Source organism: Thunnus thynnus, chromosome 16 (assembly GCF_963924715.1).
Source record: "Thunnus thynnus chromosome 16, fThuThy2.1, whole genome shotgun sequence".
Lineage (NCBI taxonomy): Eukaryota > Metazoa > Chordata > Actinopteri > Scombriformes > Scombridae > Thunnus > Thunnus thynnus.
The window spans coordinates 3,124,804-3,149,240 of NC_089532.1; the positions used below are offsets into that span (position 1 = coordinate 3,124,804).

The 24,437-nt window shown below is 39.1% G+C and overlaps 2 protein-coding genes across 4 annotated transcripts; both read left to right on the forward strand.

The window, feature by feature from the left end:
* Positions 1-3,299: 3,299 nt before the first annotated feature.
* LOC137199680 (CD276 antigen homolog) lies at positions 3,300-24,314 on the forward strand. 3 transcript variants are annotated; one of them, XM_067614134.1, is made up of 7 exons: positions 3,302-3,469; positions 6,826-7,158; positions 7,608-7,643; positions 8,910-9,188; positions 21,955-22,233; positions 22,374-22,508; positions 22,899-24,314. In XM_067614134.1, the coding sequence occupies exons 1-7, from the start codon at positions 3,382-3,384 to the stop codon at positions 22,961-22,963; spliced, it is 1,215 nt and encodes a 404-aa protein (XP_067470235.1). In that variant the 5' UTR covers positions 3,302-3,381; the 3' UTR covers positions 22,964-24,314. The 3 variants fall into 3 exon arrangements, with proteins under 3 accessions (XP_067470237.1, XP_067470235.1, XP_067470236.1); XM_067614136.1 differs by lacking the exons at positions 8,910-9,188; positions 21,955-22,233; positions 22,374-22,508; positions 22,899-24,314 and adding exons at positions 12,446-12,724; positions 12,874-13,008; positions 13,424-14,770 and having other exon boundaries at positions 3,300-3,469; XM_067614135.1 differs by lacking the exon at positions 7,608-7,643.
* Positions 17,869-21,948, forward strand: LOC137199685 (CD276 antigen homolog). The gene is made up of 4 exons (XM_067614140.1): positions 17,869-18,522; positions 19,991-20,323; positions 20,678-20,713; positions 20,833-21,948. Exons 1-4 carry the CDS (start codon positions 18,450-18,452, stop codon positions 20,847-20,849), a joined length of 459 nt encoding a protein of 152 aa, XP_067470241.1. The 5' UTR covers positions 17,869-18,449; the 3' UTR covers positions 20,850-21,948.
* Positions 24,315-24,437: the final 123 nt, after the last annotated feature.

Consider the following 24,437-nt stretch of genomic DNA (forward strand, 5'->3'; position numbering starts at 1 on the left):
TGTTTGAAAGAGTGAAGTATGTCAGTTATAATCTGAAACACTGAAGATTGTTAAACTCAGTTCTCTGATGTGGTACATGAATGAGATTTGTTCTTTTGTTTTATGTTTTTTGTTTTTTTTCCATTTATTATTTTTTATTATGATGACTCATATGTGTAGCTCCTGTGCTGGGATAAACTTGATGTGTCAGTTGTGGATGCCTATAATCTATAATTAAGTCCACCTGTTCTGGATTGTGTTGATTTATACGCGCTGAGGAAGGGCGCCTGGCCCGAAATCTCTGTGTGGCAATAAAAATTTTTTTTAACTCAATTGACTAGTTGTGCTGTCCTGATTCCATTCTTTGTTCAATTTTAATACTTTAAGGATTCAGTACCTGGCTTTTTTGATTGTGAGTTGAGCGTGTTGTATTCTATCATTTTTATCAGCTCAGTTCTCCTCATTTGTAAATACATTGTTTGCGGCTGAATATCATTGTTCAATCCTGCAAATACAATTAAATGAACCTTGAATAAAAAGGACAATAAAAGAAACATTTAAAAAAAACAACAACATTCATAGTTGATCACTTGATTTGCTAAAAAACATTTGAGGTCCTGAGAGCAGATCTTCATTCTGCCACCAGAGGTCAGCAAACACCTGCTGATCACAGAGACTGTAGTTATAATCAGTGAACTCACTGAGTGTAAAACTTACAGTAAAAGGTCTTTAGAAATGTTCTAAACTTTGACTCATGAATGACAAATTCTTAACAAAAGTCAGACACAAGATCTTTGAATAAAGAAGCTAAAAGTGACTTTGAGCCATGTTTAGGTTTGATTCTTTAGTGTCGACTGCAGTGAACTCTGAAGTATTAAAGTGTAAAATAAGGATTACAGTCAAGTCGACCCAAAATGTTCAAGACCAGGTTTCCTTCACTTCATCTGAGTCCACATAACTTGAATAATAATTGTAAATTTGCACCACTGGCCTGATTGTTTGTATTATTGTTACTTAGCTAGCTAGCTGCTACAAATGAAACATCTAATGTTACACACAAAACAGCTTTTTAATTTTAACATAACATGACATACCTCTGTATTGGGCTTTTAGTCCTCCTCCTCTTTTGTCCGTTTTCTTCCTCTCACCTGAAGGTTTGGAACTTTTCATAATGAAATAAATGTGAATATCTTCCTCTTGACATCTCGTCACAGACTTTGTGATGCATCATCTCTGTTTCAGTGAGCACAGTAGAGGCGCAGAGCAGATGAAACATTGTGAGGAACAGGGGTGCAAAGTATATTTCTGTCTTTCTTTGTGTATTTGTTCATATTTTATCCCAAGGCAGGAAAATGAGGAGGTGCGCCCACCGGCGAATTTTTATTTATCTATTTTTTTTATTTATTTATTTTACTTTTTCCTTTGAAGGTGACCAGCGCCCACCAAAGCGCCACCTTGTCTATTTTGCATGTTAACAGACGCCCCCCATTCAATTTCATATACTTCTATTTGGAGTGTAAAAGGCACGAGATCAGCTGGGGGTAAATACGCTGCTTTCTTCAGTTGACAGTCAACGTATGAACCAGTAAAGCCACCGAGGATCAGCAGACTCACATTGAGTTTTCAATTTGTTCTTTCAGAATAAATAATTTTCTAAAATATGTCACCCCTGGAGTGAGCTAACACTCTATGGGTGTAACATCCCTGGTAGCAAATTTTCTTTGGCATAGATGTGGGCCAGAGTATTTGTATTTGGCTTATTCTTGGTAGAAGCCATATCCTGGGCCGGATATGGCTCATATTACATTTCCAGATGTTTAAAGATGTGGCCCACATCTGGAAATGTAATATGAGCCATATCTGGCCCAAGGATACAACAGCTATAAGAGAATCATAACAAAGCCAGACTTCTACCAAGAATGAGCCAAATACAAATAGTTAATATGGCTCATAGCTGGACCTGATATGGAATATCTGTATGGCTGAGTTCTGTTAAGGCCCTTATGTGACCCACATATGGCTGACAGACCAAATCTGGCCCAAGACTATAAAAGCCTTAACTGAACCATAATATAGCCATGAGTATTATCCTAGAATTTAACCAAATGGTGTATACTTTGAATCCTAAGGCAAACAGTCCAGAAATCCAAACCTTTTACAGTGTCAATTTAATATGTCAAATTGGCAATTTACCTGTTTCTATACATTATGCATTCTATATGTTCTGTATTTTCCTTAAAAGTAGTAGTTTATTCAGCCTTGGTTAATAAAAGTATTTTACTGTAATTTGACAGATGTGGCAAATTGCCACAACTGTCAGTCAAATATAGAACAGACTTTATGTAATTTATACTTTTGTTTTCTTTTCTGCAGGTTCTCCTCAGACAAATGAGTCTCATTGCAGTTCTTCAAAGCAGCAACTTAATCTACCTGTCTTAATCTATCTGTGTGTGAGTTTTTGTCTCAACACTATGTAAATATGTAAATATGCATTCTACAGACTTTTAGGAGACTGACTAAAAAAACTAAATAATGAATGATGACTGAATCAACACTGAGCACTTTATCAGGAACACCTGTGCTGTCTAATGTGATCCAATACAACAGCTCTGTAATAAAATCTACCTTATGAAGTTTATACACTTTCAGTTTTTGTTGTCAGAAAGGTGATAATTCTATTTCATTTTTATCATTGAGTGGGTGGTGGTGTACTGGAGTGCATTATAGTGATGTGTTCCTAATATTTTGCCTCCCACATGTATGTCAATGCTGTGGACAAAATATTAGTAACACTTTTCAAGTTTCCACCACCACCGACAATTCTTATTATTAATTATTATTATTCTTTTGCCTTGGGAGTTATGGGGAAATTAAAATATTTAGTTTGTAACATGTTACTAGTATTTTTCAAATAGATTTATGAAATTCCTTTAATTAAACATATAATAGAAGTCGAGATGGCTTTAGTTATAGATTTAAATGTATTACGATTGCCAATTAAATCATATCCAAGGCAGAAATTCTCATATGACATGTTACAGCCACTATCAACTAAGTGAAATACCTAATACCTAACTCTATCTATCTATATTTTTCATTTTCAGAGGTTATTAGAGTTCAAAATTATAGTTCAATTCGTCCTAATAAATTTGGTGCTTTCGGTCATTTAAGTCCCTCCCGCTGCTGTGATTGGCTCGTATTTGTCATCAGTTTCAACCAACCAATCAACGAACAAACCAAGAAGTTTAGCACGTCCCAATCCTTCCTTTTGTGTTTTGGATGGGTTACTACAACGCGTGTGCACGCTGGTAACGTCAGTGCTCACTTCCTGTTGTGATAAAAAGACGTTGGCTGCCTACCAGCTCTAGTTAACGGGAACACTGTAACATCAACAGACGGACAATGTCGTGCCTTATACTGAAGCTGACAACTGTAAAGCTCCTGTTCTTGTGTTTCCGTCTTCAGACAGGAATACTTGGACGTGAAAACGGTAAGAAAGCTAATGTTCAACTTCAGTAACTGTTACTTGGCGCACCGGTGTTAGCTAGCTGTTCCATCAAGCTGACTCGCCTGGCTGACTGACAGCAGAATGATCTGTGTTTCGCTGCCGGTGTGAACAGTTTTGATGCGAACTATTCGCAGGCGATTATTTCGCAATTGAGTTCAGCATTCTGGTTCAATACAGCCCGTGTTTTGTTGTCATGTGACGTTAACGTTTGCTGTCACAACGTGTTGTAAAAGACACAGTGTGCAGTTTTTTAACATTAAAGATGCACTGCACCTGGGTTAGCTATTATGGTCGCCTCCAAAAACGCCCTGGGGGGGGCTCACACTGGGGGCGACGCGAATAAACGACACGAAATTGCGAAATAATCGCCTGCGAATAGTTCGCATCAATCAGTTTAAAGTCTTTTTCCACATGTTGTCATGTATGAAGAGACCCAAAATGAATACTGTAGGCGGACTACTTGATTTCTATAGGCGAGAAATCCCAGCCCTGGCCTGGCTGACAGGCCAGGGCTGGGCTGACAGCCACCTGGCCCTGGCTGGCTGTCAGCCTGGCCCTGGCCTGGCTGACAGCCAGCCAGGGCCAGGCTGACAGCAGAATGAGCTGTCGCAAATTCGTTTTTCTGTGTTTCTGTCGCAAATTCACATCGCTGCCGGTGTGAATAGTTTTGATGCGAACTATTCGCAGGCGATTAATTACGACAATTAACGACAATTTCGTGTCGTTTATTCGCGTCGCCTCCAGTGTGTAAAGACCTGAACTCAGCTGCATGTCAAAGAATGTCCGACAGACGGAAACAGACTCTCAAAAGACGGTTCCATCAAGTGTCTTTTCACACTCACAACCCTTTTATTTAGAAGCATAAGAAAGTGCCAGGGTTATTTTGCAGTTATTTATTTATTCATTCACTCATTTTGTTCAAGCTGTGAAGAGAAAAAGGAAATTAAATGAAGTCCAAACCATGACCTTCTGCTGTGTTTAAATGCATACAGTGGTAACTGCTTATAGTGATCACAGTTACAGTGATCAGCTGTTTATATGGATCAAAAAGCTCTGAGACAGAATCATTCCAATACAACATTTATGCTGTTTAAATAAGTTGCCTATAGAAATCAAGTAGTCCGCCTACAGTATTCATTTTGGGTCTCTTCATACATGACAACATGTGGAAAAAGTCTTTAAACTATGTAAATTTATTTTTGTACTTTACTCCCATGACAAGCGGCTGCTGCTGCATGAACACTGAAAGCAGGACGGAGATAGAAAGTCATTTTCTCTCAATGACATGATAACGTTCTTGAAGCTTCTGACAATGGGGTGATTTAAGTACATTTCACCGCTTCAAAAATGTGCAAACTGTGTTTGAAACAGCTGAAACAATCATTAAAATCCCTATCTTTATATTCATGTAGGCTAATAAATATACAAATGTCAATTAGATGGTATTCTGCATGAGAAATAAAGAATAAGAAAAGGTTATAATAATCATCTGCTTATAGTGATATTTGACCCGGACAGACGTGGCTTCCACTGTACTTATATATTACTCTCCAGTTTACAGCTAATTTTTAACTTTCACTGATGGACGTCCTGTGAAAGACAAAATCAGTCAAAGAGTATGACAATATTGGAAAGTTCTCTTAAGTTGCCTACACCATAATTTTAAATATACATCTGACGTTATCCAGCCTAGTGATAATATTACCACAGTCACTGATCTGAATGCTCATTTATTAACAAATAAGGATAAAACCATGAACAGGAACAAGCGCTGCTCTTCACTTTCACCATGCAGACTCATCAAGCCGAATGCGGGGATTGAACCATCAACCTTCTAGCAATAAGTTCACTCCTCTAACCTTTATGTCATCACTACCCGCCTACATGTATACATTTAATCTGTCATCAGTTTTGTGCCAAGTCATCTCCTTCACCTTGTTAATTGCAGCAGTTTTGCCCTTAGTTTTGCCCGCTAGAAACCACCGGTTACAGAAGGACAAGATCATCATCACTGGAGGATGTTGACATCATCCTCCAGTGATGATGATGATCTCCAACCTGCGTTCAGCATCTCTGTCCACAGAAGCAGCCGCCTGTCAGCTGCAGCTCCTGAGGAGCTGAGAGGACAAACTGCCTTCACCAGGCTGACTGACAGAAAGTTACTGAACCAAAACAGTTTGCATGTCGGCTCCACCGGAAGAAATCCACAGTGTTTGTATTTATAAATACATGGTGATGATGCATATGATACATGATGCATCAATGTGCAGACTACGCTTTGTGATTGGTCGATGCTTTTATTCGCTGTGTGAAAAGTCAGAAAAATCGACCTCATTCCGAAAAAAAATCACGTCGCTTTTTCGCCTCGTAATATTCGTGTTCTGTGTGAAAGTTCTCATGACAAAAACAACAGTTCGAAAAAACATGGACGTGCGAATTAATCGAAGGCAAAAAAACCACCCCCGGTGTGTAAAGGCCTGTTGTCCCCCACAATCAAAACACACAACAACAAACAATACAAAGCAAAAAACACACAGAACACACCGTACAAAATACAAAATACAAAGCTACACACAACAGCACATCACATACACCCACAATGTCATTACTGCTGGAGAGTCATGGTGTAAAAATAGTCAAATTGTATTTTCAGACGTCCTTTTCATTCTGTAGTGACTAAATCCTGCACTTTAACAGCTACTGGCTGCTGTTGTTTAGACGTGTAACTTACTCAGAAATGATATTCAGTCTTTATGATACTTCATATATAACTTACAGCGTTTATTTTCTTACCAATGTCTATTTTCTGTATTGTTGGTCTAATAAGCTTACAACATAAAGTTAAAACAAACACAGTCAAAAACTGTTACTAATTGAATGTTACTAATCACTGCCTGTGATTACTGGGATGAATGGGAGGACTGGCGTTTTCGCCACACCGTCTGATTTGGTCTGAATACGGCCTTAGCTTCTGTTTACACCTGATATTAAGATGTATCTATGAAAGTTATACCATTCTTCTTGTATATGACAAATAACATGATATAAGTCGCATAATGATTAGACATTTAATTTACATGAATTTCAGGTTGGGCTCAGATTTGCAGGGAGGGTTCATGAAGTCCTCAGGAATGTGGGTTAGTTTATGGCTTTGGTGATGAGAGTCTGTGCTCCATCGAAGGTGGGAGTTGTTTTTCTCCGGTCCAAGTGGCCTTTAGGGTCAGTTCATGCTTTAAGTTCAGGCCGTAATTCAAATTGTTGTCCTTAGGAGGTCTTTCTGAGTCTGTTGATCATCACTGATCAACTAACTGTGTTATGTGATTTGCTTCATCTTTCAGGGCCAGATGTCGTCACGGTGATTGTGAAACAAGGAAGTGACGTCATTTTACCCTGTTCACTCAGCACCAAGGATGACATCACGTCAAAGCTGTTTGACTGGATGAAAGATGGTCGAGACGTATTTATGTACGATGGGGGCGACCACTACAACAACGGTCGCTCAGGCCAAGATGACCACTATAAAGGCAGAGTCTCACATTTTCCAGGAGAACTGAAGTCCGGCAATGCCTCCATCATTATCCAAAATACAAGGATGGAGGACGGTGGAGACTACACCTGTGATTTTCCACGTCTTCAGCCAGGACAAAAATTCCACATTAAGCTTGTTGTTGGTGAGTGTTTTCATAAAACAATTAATATGCTGCCTGCGAGTCAAAAGCCAGGGCTTCAACCTGCTCCGAATGCTTCATTTGCAACGTTTTTTTCAAACGTTCTGTAGCCTTTGTTGCTAACGTTGTTGCTAAAGGTTTCCAGAGTTTTCCCCCGAAAGTGGTTAGTAGTGCTGCCTAATCAGTTCCACCTGCTGAGCCCATATATTTACTCTGTGATGGTCTCAACATTTATTTCAAGTGATCCGGACGCCTCCACTGTGAAATATCTCAGGGAAGCCTGAGCATATTTCCCAAAATGTTGAATCTTTAATGTTGATGTTGCTTTGTTTCCCCCATTTCATTTTAGATTAAAAACATTTAACAACAAATAGCAAGTTGATAATAGTTGATATTATCGCCCATGCACTGCGCATGAATTAATGTAATTTTTCTTTTTTTCCCCCCCTTAGAACGCACCTTTAAAGACAGATCAGGAGAAATCACAGGTGAGTGATCTCAACATCTGCAGTGTGTGAGCTATAACTCCGTCCCCCCGGGCCTCAGTATCATTCACCAGTTTTAATACAGTATCTTCATTTTGACTTTTGTTACTGTTCTCACACAGACGCGGGCCGAGGGTAATGTTGGGAAAAACAGCTGCATAACTCCAAGTTTAGATGATCATTTACCTTCGTGGTACACAATTTCTATATCATATACACAGCTGATCCAATGCAGAAGTTGAACTCCCTGACGATCAATATAACCTCATAATTGATTAGATGTCTGTTAGATCTACAGTGCTCTGTCCTCAAATACAGATAAGGAGAAATCAGTGGGAAGTCTTTATTTTGATGTCATTAATCTCTGTATCTGCAACATTTATCAGCCATCAGAGGTTGTTGTGAATGTCCAGCCCAGCCTCCGTAGATTATATCACTGTTTCAAACAGAAACATGATACATGGCTCCAAACTCAGTTGCTGTTAACATGTCATATCCGATTGTTTCCATAGAAACAGTTGCAATGAAACTGTTCATACCTGTAGTCACCTGAAGTGTTTTTGCTTTACTGATGTGGCATCTGGGTGTAAGAGGTTGTTGTGTTGGCTCGTTGTGATACAGGACAATACTTGTATTAAAGTTATATTCTGTCAAAATTCTTGAATGATACTCGGCTCTCACATGATAAAGTTGTAGCACACACTGCAGATGTAGAGGTCACTGCCATCAATATCACGACTCGCCACTGATTTCCTCTGATCTGCTTTTAACTGTAGAGCACTGTGGGTCATGATCTAGGAGGAATTCAGATTATAAAACATGAACAAACATTAAGTTTTTAGTTATAATAATGCTCTTCCTATGTGAGAAAATATAAAACTGCTGTCGGCTACTAAAGAAGAACTACAACTAATCTGATGGTCAGTTTTTCATTCTGGCAGCTTTAGACTGTTGATCAGATGTTTGTCACTGACACAATAACACAAAGGCTCAAACATGCTTTACAAGAACCTATGATTCATATTTTATAACACAATTTTTATATGACTTTAGTGTGATAGAAAATACTGTCTACATCTCAGACAATAAATTAAACCTGATTTCATTTTTATTTTTGTCGCTCAAGAAACTGAGCAGAAATTCAAGGTTTGTCCAAACTATGATCATATACATACAGAGACAGATTGAACAAAAAAATCCCAGTATTACAGTTCATGTATAATCCTGTAATTGTGCTTTACAAGTTGTTGTTTTATACTTTGTTCACAGGTACAGCTCCAAAGCCATATGTCACATCACCTCATCAAACAGCGGACTTGGCGCTGCTGCAGTGTCAAGTTCGAGGTGCTTTTCCAAAACCTAAATTACACTGGCAAGACAGAGCTGGAAACATCCTTCATGCTGAAGAACCAAAGGTGACAGAAAGAGAAGGCCGCTACGACATCATCCTCCAAACTACTGTGAACAAGACCAACTACTATCGCTGTGTTGCTACGCAGGAGGAAATCAGCCATCAGGTTGATACTGAGACATTCGTGTTTATCTCTGGTGAGGTTCTTCCTAATCATATTTAATATTCAAATGATTTTAATTGTTAACATGTTTTTAGTTCTGAATAAATTTTAATGTGTACTCAGACTAGGGCTGTAGTCTGCTGGTCGACTGGTCGATTAGTTGGTCGATATGCTCCCGTCCGACTAAATTTTCATTGGTAAGGAGAAAAGTGAAACATCAATAGATTTCCAGGATTGATCCATTATTTCCTGCAGCGGGAGGAACAGACTAACCTGTGAAAATGAGGGTGTATTTAAAGCACCCCCCTTGTTTTCACAACTTTCAACTCGCCCAACCTAATGGAGACTGCTGGGTCTAACTGTACTCAACGTTTACTGAACATTTACTGAATCAGTGTTTCTCCTATAATTATCACAGCAAGAACCCCCGCCAGGCCAAGAAAATATTTTTTAATGCCAAAATTAACGCCAACTATCCATTCATTCAGAAATCAATAGCGTTTGGGAGTCTGTGCAGCGCTATTCAGTACGTGAGTCAACCTCTGTGTCGTTGCCTGAGACACTATTGGTAGCGTAACTCTTTTAAGGACTATGGCATTGTATCGTATGTTTGCGTAGCGAGTGGGAAAGAGTGAGCGGCAGAGAAGTAACGGTGGATGCGAGCGGAGCAGAGGAAAAGGTTAGTAGTAAGCTGTCATTCTGACAGTAAATGTACAGTACAGACTACAGTGTGTCAGGTAATAAATGCTAAAAAGTCACATCTATTGTTTCCCAAAATGCAGACGCTTTTATCCAAAGTGACGTACATATGAGACTGATACAACACAAGCAGGGATCTAATCAGGAGACAACAACACGAGTAAATGCCATAAAGCTTAAGTTTGGGCCGTAGATGCCAACAGGCAGTGCAACAAGGCAATGATTAGAGTGCATAGAAGCATGGTTTTTTGGGGGGGGTTTTTGTTTTTTGTTTTTTCTCTCCCTACAGTTCATCAAGTGCAGAGGTGTTCGCGAAAGAGCTTGGTCTTTAGTCTTTTCTTAAAGATTGAGAGGGACTCTGCAGATCGAACAGAGTTTGGTAACTCGTTCCACCACCGGGGAACTACAGAGGAGAAGAGTCTAGCTAGTGACTTAGGGCCCTGTTGTGGTACCAGGCGCCTTTCGTTGGCAGAGCGTAGTGGGCGGGAGGGAGTGTAGACCTGAATGAGGGAGTTCAGGTAGGCAGGAGCTGTTTTAGTTGCTATTTTGTAAGCAAGTGTCAGGGTTTTGAATTTGATGCAGGCAGCAACTGGGAGCCAGTGGAGGGATATCAACGGCGGGGTGACATGCGCTGTTTTGGGCAGTGGTATGAGAAACCATGGGAGTGGATGATTGCGCCAAGTGAGGTGGTGTATAATGAGAAAAGAAGGGGACCGAGCACTGACCCTTGAGGAACCCCTGTGGATAAGCTGTGCAGTTTGGACATTTCTCTACTCCAAGATACTAAAACATAACATAAAATATCTCCCTGACAGGTAGGACATGAACCAGTGGAGGGCAGATCCTGAGATACCAAGCTCAGTGAGTGTGGAGAGGAGGAGTTGGTGGTTAACTGTATCAAAGGCAGCTGACAGGTCCAGTAGCAAAATGGCTGAGGACTGACCGGCAGCTCTAGCTGAGCGCAGTGATTCCATAACCGACAGTAGTGCAGTCTCGGTAGAGTGACCCTGTTTAAAGCCGGACTGATTTGGATCGTACAGGTTGTTGGCAGAGAGGAATTCAGAGACTTGGTTGCAGACTGTGCGCTCAAGTACTTTTGACAGGAAGGGCAGGAGTGAAACCGGTCTGTAGTTTTCAACCTGAGCTGCGTTGAGTGTAGGTTTTTTGAGCAGAGGGGTGACTCGAGCTCGCTTAAAGGCGGTGGGGTAAACACCAGTTGTAAGTGAGGAGTTGATGATGTGTGTGACCACGGAGTTAAGTGCGGGGGAAATATTCTGTAGCAGGTTAGATGGTATTGGGTCCAGTGGACAAGCAGTGGGACAAGAGTTTAGAAGACGTTTGGAGACTTCCTCCTTGGTCATAGGGGAGAATGAGGACAGTGTGGCCCTGTTAGTGGGCAGAAATAGAGAACAGAAAAATGTGAGGCTGCTGAGTTCACTGTGCACTCGAAAATCGAAACAAGGTCGGAGTCAGGGCATCAAGGACAGTTTGATGCGCCTCATAACGCTTTTGGTGCGTGTTCGGCCATTTAAAACAATAGGTGTACTTCAAAACGTGTGCATCAGGCGTTTTCAGTGTGTTTGGGCCTTTTAGTGCTGTGACAGATACTTACGACCTCAAATTACATCGGTCCATAACTCAACTCTGAGTTGTGAACAGCCATTACTATAGTCAACTAATCAATTATTCAGCTTATTATTTCCACATTTCTTTAGTAGATAATGTTATATACAGTAGATCTGAAACCAAACATTTTTTCATTTCACAGTAAGTTGTGTAACAATGCAAAGGGGGTCTAGACCTCTGTAGAGGGTCTGTACATGATAGTCCCTCCAGGAAGTCGCAATTTCAGTACAGTACTTAACGCAAATTCAAGAAATCTCTGTAATATTTGTGAGAATTTGCAATTTTGCTAAATTACTGCAACTTTTGGCTGAAGCAACAGACCACAAGTGATTTGGACCAATTGTTGCATTTGGTGTCGTGGTAACATGCGTCATGGCGTTCAGCAAAGATTCAGGCTCATATTCAGGTGGAAGATCAATTCAAATCTCACCTGCCAGTAAAAATGACTGCACAAGTCCAAACAATTCCTAAATGTTTTGTTGCACTTTGTTTTTCATTTAACCTGCATTATGCTTTGGTATGTGTTCAGTTAGTCAGAAGAACACAAGTTGATGTTCAGACAGCAGAGATGAACATAATCTACCTCCAACATAAAAATGGACACTTTGGAAATTAAACTGTATTTTTATATTGATGGATTTATTTTAATGACATTATTGACTGATTTTATTTGGTGCTAATGTTCAGGTGAAAGTTTATTTAATAAAGGCTTATAATGGAACTAAAGTAGAAAATAAATTTAAAAAGTAGCACTGAAATATAGATGTTTCTGTGATATGCAGTATGCTTTTCATCGAAGGAAGTGATTACATATGAATTTCCAAGTTTCCAATAATCTGGAAGATGTTTTCAGTTTTCTCTCTTAAATGCTTTGAACTGCACATTTACAAAAAAATAGATCACAGCACATCCCAGAATTCAACTTCTAGTGCTGTAACTGTCCGTTTCCTAATACTGTGTTCACAGGTGCAGCTGCAGAGCCGTGCATCACTATAGTTGATGTCTCAGAGGACGGGGTGCAGCTCAAGTGTGAAGTTCGAGATGCTTTCCCACAGCCGAAGCTATGCTGGCAGGACAGTGATGGAAACGTCCTTCCTGCTGAGGAGCCACAGGTCTCTGAAAGAGGAGGTCACTACAACGTGAGCCTCTACAGTACTGTGACCTCGACTACAACCAACTGCTTCAGCTGTGTGGTCAAACAGGAGGATATCGGCCATATTGTTAACGCTGAGATCACTTTACCAGGTGAGATTGGCCGTATTGATGATTTTAATCTGCAAATTACTTTCTTTCTCTTTTGTAAATGTTATAACCAATGTGCTATAGATGATATTCAGTATATTCATTCATGATATTTACATTCTGAGAGTCACACCAGTCTTTTGTGTGTTCAGATAAACTGTTTGAGGACAAGTCCTACCCAGTAGTCGGTGCGTGGATTGGTGGATGGTTTTCTGGAGCTCTAACTGTTGCTGCAGTTTGGGTTCTGTTTGAAGTTGCAAAGTACATCATGAAACACCGCAAGAAAGGTAAGTTTAAATAATGTATTCATGCAGGCATCAACATGACAGATACTTTGAAAGTCTCAGATATGAACCGTTCTGTTGGTTTTAACATTCAATAAAAAATCCATCCAAGTTGCAGTCTGACATGAAATCTTGTCTTTTTGTTAATTGTGTTTAATATTATACAAACAAATGAACAATCTCATTGATTGATTGATTGTTATGGAGAACAATAGTGAATACTGTACAGTGTTCCTGTTAAAGAGGTCTAGAGCAGAGAGGACCAGGACGTGTTTGATGGTCGACCTCAGTGTAACGTATAGCATGTTCAGTGTTAACTGTTTGAAAAAGACAATAAAAATATTAAAATCTATTTGGATGAGTCACCATAATATAGAACAGACTTTATGTAATTTATACTTCTGTTTTCTTTTTGCAGATTCTCCTCAGAAAAATGTGTCTTATACCGTTCCTTCAACGCAGCCACTTAATCCACCTGTCTGATGACTTAACATCAGAAAAGACTAAAGACCCAGCTCTTTCATGAACAACTCGGTGCTTAATGTGCTGTAGGTAGAGAAAAGACAAAAAGACAAAAAAAACCCCTGCAATCTCTACTCTGTGCATTGCCTTGTTACACTGCCTGTTGGCATCTACATGCTATCAGGCCCAAACTTAAGCTTTATGGCACTTACTGGTGTCGTTACCTCCTGACTAGATCCCTGCTTGTGTTGGATCAGTCTCATATATACGTCACTTTGGATAAAAGCATGAAAAATGTAAATGTAAAAATGAAAATGTATTGATTTATTGTATGAAATACAGATGTTCCAAAAACAAACAAAAAAACCCTTATCAGGATATCAGGTGACCTGTTGGACCAGCAGGTCTCTTGCTCTCAGGTTTAGATTAAAATCTATATATATTGTTACTTGCAGTTTGACCACATTGTGCATTAAATCACCATCAAAAGTCTTAATTATAAAGCTGAAAGGCAGCTTGTGAAGTGAATCATGGACAGTGATTCTGGACATTTTCAGTCTGACGCCTGAACAAAGATGATTGTAACAGTCCGGATGAGAGGAAACAGAAACATAAACTACTGTTTGAAATGTGAGATTGTTATTTAGCTGAGATTCTTCACTGAAGGGAAAATACTGAACCTCTCCTATCACCTGGTATATTCTATCTCGTTACATGTAAATTATTATTGTGTCATTGATATATATATCATTTTTATATATATAACTGTACAGTTTGTTGGTATATTTGTATTGAGTTAATAGTAGCTGTCTGTGACACTATTGCCAAAGTTGATTTTTTTATTTATGTAAAATGATATGTGAAGTGTGTGAGATGTTATGTGTCCTGATGCATTACTTCATCATGGTGCCAAGACTTGGTCTTCCTTTCATAAAATGTATTGATAATGTTTACAATAATGCCGAATTACAAAGACAAGTCAGAATATGTTTGAAAGAGTGAAGTATGTCAGTTATAATCTGAAACACTGAAGATTGTTAAACTCAGTTCTCTGATGTGGTACATGAATGAGATTTGTTCTTCTGTTTTATGTTTTTTGTTTTTTTTCCATTTATTATTTTTTTATTATGATGACTCATATGTGTAGCTCCTGTGCTGGGATAAACTTGATGTGTCAGTTGTGGATGCCTATAATCTATAATTAAGTCCACCTGTTATGGATTGTGTTGATTTATACACGCTGAGGAAGGGCGCCTGGCCCGAAATCTCTGTTGGCAATTCACATTAAAATCAATTGACTAGGTGTGCTGTCCTGATTCCATTCTTTGTTCAATTTTAATACTTTAAGGATTCAGTACCCGGCTTTTTTGATTGTGAGTTGAGCGTGTTGTATTCTATAATTTTTATCAGCTCAGTTCTCCTCATTTGTAAATACATTGTCTGCAGCTGAATATCATTGTTCAATCCTGCAAATGCAATTAAATGAACCTTGAATGAAAAGGACAATGAAAGAAACATTTAAAAAAAACAACAACATTCATAGTTGATCACTTGATTTGCTAAAAAACATTTGAGGTCCTGAGAGCAGATCTTCATTCTGCCACCAGAGGTCAGCAAACACCTGCTGATCACAGAGACTGTAGTTATAATCAGTGAACTCACTGAGTGTAAAACTTACAGTAAAAGGTCTTTAGAAATGTTCTAAACTTTGACTCATGAGTGACAAATTCTTCACAAAAGTCAGACACAAGATCTTTGAATAAAGAAGCTAAAAGTGACTTTGAGCCATGTTTAGGTTTGATTCTTTAGTGTCGACTGCAGTGAACTCTGAAGTGTTAAAGTGTAAAATAAGGATTACAGTCAAGTCGACCCAAGATGTTCAAGACCAGGTTTCCTTCACTTCATCTTGAATAACTTGAATAATAATTGCAAATATGTTAGCAATTTGCACCACTGGCCTGATTGTTTGTATTATTGTTACTTAGCTAGCTAGCTGCTACAAATGAAACATCTAATGTTACACACAAAACGGCTTTTTAATTTTAACATAACGTGACACACCTCTGTGTTGGGCTTTTAGTCCTCCTCTTTTGTCCGTTTTCTTCCTCTCACCTGAAGGTTTGGAACTTTTCATAATGAAATAAATGTGAATATCTTCCTCTTGACATCTCGTCACAGACTTTGTGATGCATCATCTCTGTTTCAGTGAGCACAGTAGAGGCGCAGAGCAGATGAAACATTGTGAGGAACAGGGGTGCAAAGTATATTTCTGTCTTTCTTTGTGTATTTGTTCATATTTTATCCCAAGGCAGGAAAATGAGGAGGTGCGCCCACCGGCGAATTTTTATTTACCTATTTTTTTATTTTTTTATTTTACTTTTTCCTTTGAAGGTGACCAGCGCCCACCTAGGCGCCACCTTGTCTATTTTGCACGTCACCAGACGCCCCCCATTCAATTTCATATACTTCTATTTGGAGTGTAAAAGGCACGAGATCAGCTGGGGGTAAATACGCTGCTTTCTTCAGTTGACAGTCAACGTATGAACCAGTAAAGCCACCAGGATCAGCAGACTCACATTGAGTTTTCAATTTGTTCTTTCAGAATAATTAATTTTCTAAAATATGTCACCCCTGGAGTGAGCTAACACTCTATGGGTGTAACATCCCTGGTAGCAAATTTCCTTTGGCATGGATGTGGGCCAGAGAAACAGCAAAGATGTGGCCCACATCTGGAAGTGGATGATGAGCCATATCCGGCCCAAGGATACAACAGCTATAAGAGAATCATAACAAAGCCAGACTTCTACCAAGAATGAGCCAAATACAAATAGTTAATATGGCTCATAGCTGGGCCTGATATGGAATATCTGTATGGCTGAGTTCTGTTAAAGCCCTTATGTGACCCACATATGGCTGACAGACCAAATCCTTACTCATCCCAGAATTTAACCTAAACTATACCACACCTGTGATCTGGCCCACATTAGGAAGTGAATGATGGGCCAAATCTGGCCCAAGACTATAAAAGCCTTAACTGAACCATAACATAGCCATGAGTATTATCCTAGAATTTTACCAAATGGTGTATACTTTGAATCCTAAGGCAAACAGTCCAGAAATCCAAACCTTTTACAGTGTCAATTTAATATGTCAAATTGGCAATTTACCTGTTTCTATCCATTATGCGTTCTATATGTTCTGTATTTTCCTTAATAAAGCAAAGGTTATTAAAAGTAGTAGTTTATTCAGCCTTGGTTAATAAAAGTATTTTACTGTAATTTGACAGATGTGGCAAATTGCCACAACTCAATCAAGGGTAGTGGAGGTTTTGGTGGAGGAAGGGAGGAGAGAACTCAGGAAGGTCTGGAGTTTAAAATTATACTGAGATTTGGTGAGGAGAAGGGAATCTCCTCAATGAGTCCGGTGAAATTAACAACCGTATTGAGGAACCAGGTTGGGGATATACATATGGCTAAGGTTTTGAAAGATGGAAATCTGTCGATTATTTGCAGGAATGAAGAACAGGGAGATCGGGCTGGAAGGATGAAAGAAGTAGGGCGGTTTAAAGTGGTAAGTATAAGTCGTGTTGAAAGAGGAAGTAAGTGGAGTAAAGGAGTGATTTGAGGGGTGCCAGTTGGAGTCACAATGGAGGAAATGAAATCAAACTTAAAAGGAGGAACCCTGAAAGGCGCTTGCTCGGCGGTTGCAGATAACTCGAGAGGGAGTGAGGAAAGACAGTGAACATGTTGTACTAGTATTTGAGGACGAAGTGCTCCCAAAGAAAGTGACTCTAGGCTTCTTGAGCTATACTGTAAGAGAATACGTGCCAAAGCCAATGAGGTGTTACAACTGGCAAAGGTTTTGTCATACAGCCAAGACATGCAAAGGCAGAAGAAGATGTGCCAGATGTGGGGAAAATCATGAGTATGGGCAATGTGATCATGAACAACTAAAGTGCTGTAACTGTGGTGGCAATCACAGTGTGTCTTATGGGGGATGTGAAGTGGTGAAAAGGGAAAGAGAAATACAGCAGGTGAGAGTTCAGAATAAGATTACATATGCAGAGGCTGTGAAGATGGTGAGTCAGAGAGGAGGAAATAGTGAGAGAAACAGAACAGGTACAGGGACCATAAAAGAAGCAGATCAGGAAAGTGAGGGAAGAGTAAAGGTTGATTTAAAGAAATTAGTCACATTCATAGCAGGGGTAGTAAATGCTACAATGGAAGTTAGATCCAAAACGGAGAGAATACAAATAATTGTGAAGGCAGCAGCTCATCATCTAGATATCTGGGACACAACAAATACAGGACGACACCTCTATACAGTACAGCGAGAAGTGGGCCCAGCGAGGTCAGCTAAAAGAAGCACCAAAGAGGAGAACATCTTAACAAGGCTGAGAGTAGGACACACCAGACTAAATAAAACACTGCATTTAATAAACAAACATCCCTCAGGATTATGTGACCTATGTCAAATAGAGGAGTCAGTGGAACATGTCATTTTGCACTGCAATAATTATTCTCAAGAGCGAGAAGTATTAAAGAGAGAAATCAGGAAGATTGGAGGGGAAGAATTGAGTTTGAAAAGTGTATTTACAATTGGGTTAGGGAGTTTATTCCACTACTTGAAAGAAACTGGATTGATCAACAGAATTTAGTATTCAGGACATCTTCCTTTTGTTTTTTTTTTGTTTTTTTTTTCTGATTTGTTTATAGGGATAGATAACTGTGGTTCACACTCCAACATAGTGGGTGGCGGTAATGCACCTTTACGCTGGTTGCCACCCGCCATTAAACAAAAAAGAAGAAGAGGAAGAAAAATACAAAGCAGCTGTTGTTGTTATATGAAACTGAACTACTTTTCCAAAGTATGTGAGCTTACTGCGCTTTTGAAGCAACCTGAAATTAGCCGCCGACTCGCTTCAGCTGACAGCATCACTGTGCCGATTGACACCGTCGTGTTTTACACTGAAGGAGACAACTATGAAACTTCTACTCTCGTGGCTCTGTCTTCATACTTTGTTTGTAGGAATACTTGGACGTACAAACGAAAACGGTAGGAAAACTAATGTTCAACTTCAGAACTTAGCATACCAGTGTTAGTTAGCTATGTATCAATGCAGGGAAAGTAGTAACATATCAAGTTAGCTTAAACTTTTTTATGAATATTATCAACGCTGTAAAATGTAATTATTAATGATAACACCGTATTCTCCACAGCGCAGTTGATTTTATATGAGTTCAGCATTCTGGTTCAATATAGCCCGTGTTTTGTTGTCATGTAGCTGTTATAAAGGGTTGTAAAAGGGTTTTGTTTCATTAGTGCTGGAGAGCCGTGGTGTAAAAATAGTCAAATTGTATTTTCAGACGTCATTTTCATCCTGTAGTGACTAAATCCTGCACTTTAACAGCTACTGGCTGCTGTTGTTTAGACGTGTAAGTTAACTCAGAAGAAGAAGAAACGATATTCAGTCTTTACGATACTTCATATATAACTTACAGCGTTTATTTTCTTACCAATGTCTATTTTCTGTGTTGTTGGTCACTTCCAATAAGCCTACTACATAAAGTTAAAACAAATACAGTCAAAAGCTGTTTGCTCCCGGCCTTCAGCTACGCCTAACCCTACATGGTCGAGTGAAAAATTCCCCGAGAAGTACTTGGTGCTTCCGGTTTGGCAGTATCCATCAGAGGTTGCGGTGCTGCAGGGTGCAATCTGATTCACCGTCCAGCTGTCTCAGTTTTTGTCGTTGTTGTTGTTGTTGTATGTGTGTATGCGTGCTTGTTTGTGAAAGATTGTTAAATGACTGAAGATTGGGTTAATCTAACTTTACAGTTAGTCCTTAGACATTTACAGATGAATAATATTGCCAAAGCATCAAGGATAATACAATTTTTCATAGAGATTTTTCACATTTAGACTTTTTCTATCGTCTCTCTTAAAATGAGTCTGGAAGCCGACAGCAAAGTGTAACTTTACTTTATGAAACGAAGAGAAATGTCCTCTCCTCCCCCAGTAACATCTTTGTACTCCCTCATGGCAGGTTTTTTTTGGTTTGGTTTGTCACAGCCTAAACGCATTACCCCCATTCAAATGAATGGGAGGACTGGCGTTTTCGCCGCACCGTCTGATTTGGTCTGAATACGTCCTTAGCCTCTGTTTACACCTGATATTAACATGCGTCTATGAAAGTTATACCATTCTTCTTGTATATGACAAATAACATGATATAAGTCGCATAATGATTAGACATTTAATTTACATGAATTTCAGGTTGGGCTCAGATTTGCAGGGAGGGTTCACGAAGTCCTCAGGAATGTGGGTTAGTTTATGGCTTTGGTGATGAGAGTCTGTGCTCCATCGAAGGTGGGAGTTGTTTTTCTCCGGTCCAAGTGGCCTTTAGTGTCAGTTCATGCTTTAAGTTCAGGCCGTAATTCAAATTGTTGTCCTTAGGAGGTTTTTCTGAGTCTGTTGATCATCACTGATCAACAAACTGTGTTATGTGATTTGCTTCATCTTTCAGGGCCAGATGTCGTCACGGTGATTGTGAAACAAGGAAGTGACATCATTTTACCCTGTTCACTCAGCACCAAGGAGAGAATCACGTCAAAGCTGTTTGACTGGAGGAAAGGTGGTCAGGAGGTGTTCATGTATGATGCAGGCATTCATTACAATAATGGTCGTTCAGGTCAACATGACCAGTTCAAAGGAAGAGTCTCACATTTTCCAGGAGAACTGAAGTCCGGCAACGCCTCCATCATTATCCAAAATACAAGGATGGAGGACGGTGGAAACTACACCTGTGATTTTCCACGTCTTCAGCCAAGACAAAAATCCCACATTAAGCTTGTTGTTGGTGAGTGCTTTCATAAAACAATTAATATGCTGCCTGCAAGTCAAAAGCCAGGGCTTCAACCTGCTCTGAATGCTTCATTTGCAACGTTTTTTTCAAACGTTCTGCAGCCTTTGTTGCTAACGTTATTGCTAAAGGTTTCCAGGGTTTTCCCCCGGAAAGTGGTTAGTAGTGCTGCCTAATCAGTTCCACCTGCTGAGCCCATATATTTAGTTACTCTGTCATGGTCTCAACATTTATTTCAAGTGAGCCGGACGCCTCCACTGTGAAATATCTCAGGGAAGCCTGAGCATATTTCCCAAAATGTTGAACCTTTAATATTGATGTTTCTTTGTTTTTTTCTTTTTTTTTTTTTAGAACGCACCTTTAAAGACAGATCAGGAGAAATCACAGGTGAGTGATCTCAACATCTGCAGTGTCTGAGCTATAACTCCGTCCCCCCGGGCCTCAGTATCATTCACCAGTTTTAATACAGTATCTTCATTTTGACTTGTGTTACTGTTCTCACACAGACGCGGGCCGAGGGTAATGTTGGAAAAAACAGCTGCATAACTCCAGGTTTAGTTGATCATTTACCTTCGTGGTACACAGTTTCTGTATTGTATACACAGCTGATCCCATGCAGAAGTTGAACTCCCTGACGATCAATATAACCTCATAATTGATTAGATGTCTGTTAGATCTACAGTGCTCTGTCCTCAAATACAGATATGGAGAAATCAGTGGGAAGTCTTTGTTTTGATGTCATTAATCTCTATATCTGCAACATTTATAAGCCATCAAAAGTTGTTGTGAATGTCCAGCCCAGCCTCCGTAGATTATATCACTGTTTCAAATAGAAACATGATACATGGCTCCAAACTCAGTTGCTGTTAACATCCGATTGCTTCCATGTTAGCAGTTGCAATGAGACTGTTTATACCTCCTCCTGGAGGATCCTGAGGCGTTCTCAGGCCAGAGAGACATTTAATTCCTCCAGTGCGTTCTGGGTCTGCCACCGGGTCTCCTACCAGTTGGACATGCCTGGAACACCTCCAGAAAGAAGGCATCCAGGAGGCAACTTATCCCAGATCACCTCAGCTGACTCCTTTCAACGTGAAGGAGCAGCCGCTCTACTCTGAGCTCCTCGCTCTATCTCTGAGGCTGAGGCCAGACATCCTCTGGAGGAAACTCATGTAGAAATTTGTGCACTCAAATATCTTTATGATTTTATGGGGGAATTATGAATTATTATTGTGCACAACTCCAACATGAAATTATTCGTCCAGTGACATAACTCATATTAGAGTACGTATATTAATAGGGAAATAATCCTCCTTGTTGGACACACAAGAGAGGTCAATTAGAATTATAATTGTTATTAATCCTTATTACAATTCTGCAAGGGTATAGGTCTTTTAAGGTTAAGTGACTGAGAAGCAAGCACAAGAAAACACAATCAAGTCCACTTTAGTGACATACATTATTTAATAATACTACAGGTACAAGTACTTAACACTACAACATTTTACGAACAAGACACAAGAGGGAAATTTTCTCATAGACTTCCATACAATCAGACTTCTTTTTGCATCCAGTAGAGTCGTGCTACTTCTAGTGCTGTAACTGTCCGTTTCTCAATACTGTGTTCACAGGTGCAGCTTCAAAGCCGTACATCACCTTAGTGGATGTCACAGAGGACGGGGTGCAGCTCAAGTGTGAAGTTCGAGATGCTTTCCCACAGCCGAAGCTACGCTGGCAGGACAGTGATGGAAACATCTTTCCTGCTGAGGAGCGACAGGTCTCTGAAAGAGGAGGTCACTACAACGTGAGCCTCTACAGTACTGTGACCTCGACTACAACCAACCGCTTCAGCTGTGTGGTCAAACAGGAGGATATCGGCCATATTGTTAACGCTGAGATCACTTTACTAGGTGAGATTGACCGTATTGATGATTTTAATCTGCAAATAACTTTCTTTCTCTTTTGTAAATGTTATAACCAATGTGCTATAGATGATATTCATTCATGATATTTACATTCTGAGAGTCACATCAGTCTTTTGTATGTTCAGATAAACTGTTTGAGGACAAGTCCTGCCCAGTAGCCGGTGCGTGGATTGGTGGATGGTTTTCTGGAGCTCTAACTGTTGCTGCAGTTTTGGCTCTGTTTGAAGTTGCAAAGTACATCATGAAATACTGCAAGAAAGGTAAGTTTAAATAATGTATTCATGCAGGCATCAACATGACAGATATTTTGAAACACTCAGATATTAACCGTTCACATTCAATAAAAAATCCATGCAAGTTGCAGTCTGACATGAAATCTTGTCTTTTTGTTAATTGTGTTTAATATTATACAAACAAATGAACGATCTCATTGATTGATTGATTGTTATGGAGAACAATAGTGAATACTGTACAGTGTTCCTGTTAAAGAGGTCTAGAGCAGAGAGGACCAGGACGTGTTTGATGGTCGACCTCAGTGTTCAGTATTAACTGTTTGAAAAAGACAATAAAAATATTAAAATCTATTTGGATGAGTCACCATAATATAGAACAGACTTTATGTAATTTATACTTTTGTTTTCTTTTTGCAGATTCTCCTCAGACAAATGGGTCTTATACCATTCCCTCAACGCAGCCACTTAAGCCACCTGTCTGATGACTTAACATCAGAAAACACTAAAGACCCAGCTCTTTCATGAACAACTCTGCACTTGATGTAATGTAGGTAGAGAAAAGACAAAAAAACAACAAAAAACATGCTTCTATGCAATCTATGTACTCTAATCATTGCCTTGTTGCACTGCCTGTTTGCATCTACATGCTATCAGGCCCAAACTTAAGCTTTATGGTACTTACTGGTGTCGTTACCTCCTGATTAGATCCCTGCTTGTGTTGGATCAGTCTCATATATACGTCACTTTGGATAAAAGCATGAAAAATGTAAATGTAAAAATGAAAATGTATTGATTGTTATATATATATATATATATATATATATATATATATATATATATATATATATGAAGACTAGAAAGGAGCTGTGCAAGTACAGTCCATATACCATTTACCCTTTAAATAAGCTAAATGAAAAATGTGAATGTAAAAATGAAAATGTATTGATTTATTGTATGAAATACAGATGTTCCAAAACGTCTAAAGCTGAAAGGCAGCTTGTGAAGTGAGACATGGACAGTGATTCTGGACATTTTCTTTTCTTCTAAAACTGGTTAAAAGCCAAGTATCAGTGTTTTTAAATAAGCTTGTGAAGAGTGATTGACTTCAGTCTGACGCCTGAACAAAGATGATTGTAACAGTCCGGATGAGAGGAAACAGAAATAGAAACTACTGTTTGAAATGTGAGATTGTTATTTAGCTGAGATTCTTCACTGAACGGAAAATACCGAACCTCTCATATCACCTGGGATTTTCTATCTCATCACATGTAAATTATTATTGTGTCTTTGATATATATATCATTTTTATATATATCACTGTACAGTTTGTTGGTTAATAGCAGCTGTGTGTGACACTATTGCCCAAGTCAAATTTTTATTGTTTTTATTCATATAAAATGATATGTGAAGTGTGTGAGATGTTATGTGTCCTGATGCATTACTTCATCATGGTGCCAAGACTTGGTCTTCCTTTCTTAAAATGTATTGATAATGTTTGCAATAATGCCGAATTACAAAGACAAGTCAGGATGTATGTTTGAAAGAGTGAAGTATGTCAGTTATAATCTGAAACACTGAAGATTGTTAAGCTCAGTTCTCTGATGTGGTACATAAATGAGATTTGTTCTTCTGTTTTATGTTTTTTGTTTTTTTTCCATTTATTATTTTCTGATTATGATGACTCATATGTGTAGCTCCCTCTGCTGGGATGAACTTGTAATAATCTATAATTAAGTCCACCTGTTATGGATTGTGTTGATTTATACACGCTGAGGAAGGGCGCCTGACCCGAAATCTCTGTGTGGCAATTCACATTAAAATCAATTGACGAGGTGTGCTGTCCTGATTCCATTCTTTGTTCAATTTTAATACTTTAAGGATTCAGTACTTTAAGCTTTAAACTAAGGATTAAGCTTTTTTGATTGTGAGTTGAGCGTGTTGTATTCTATAATTTTT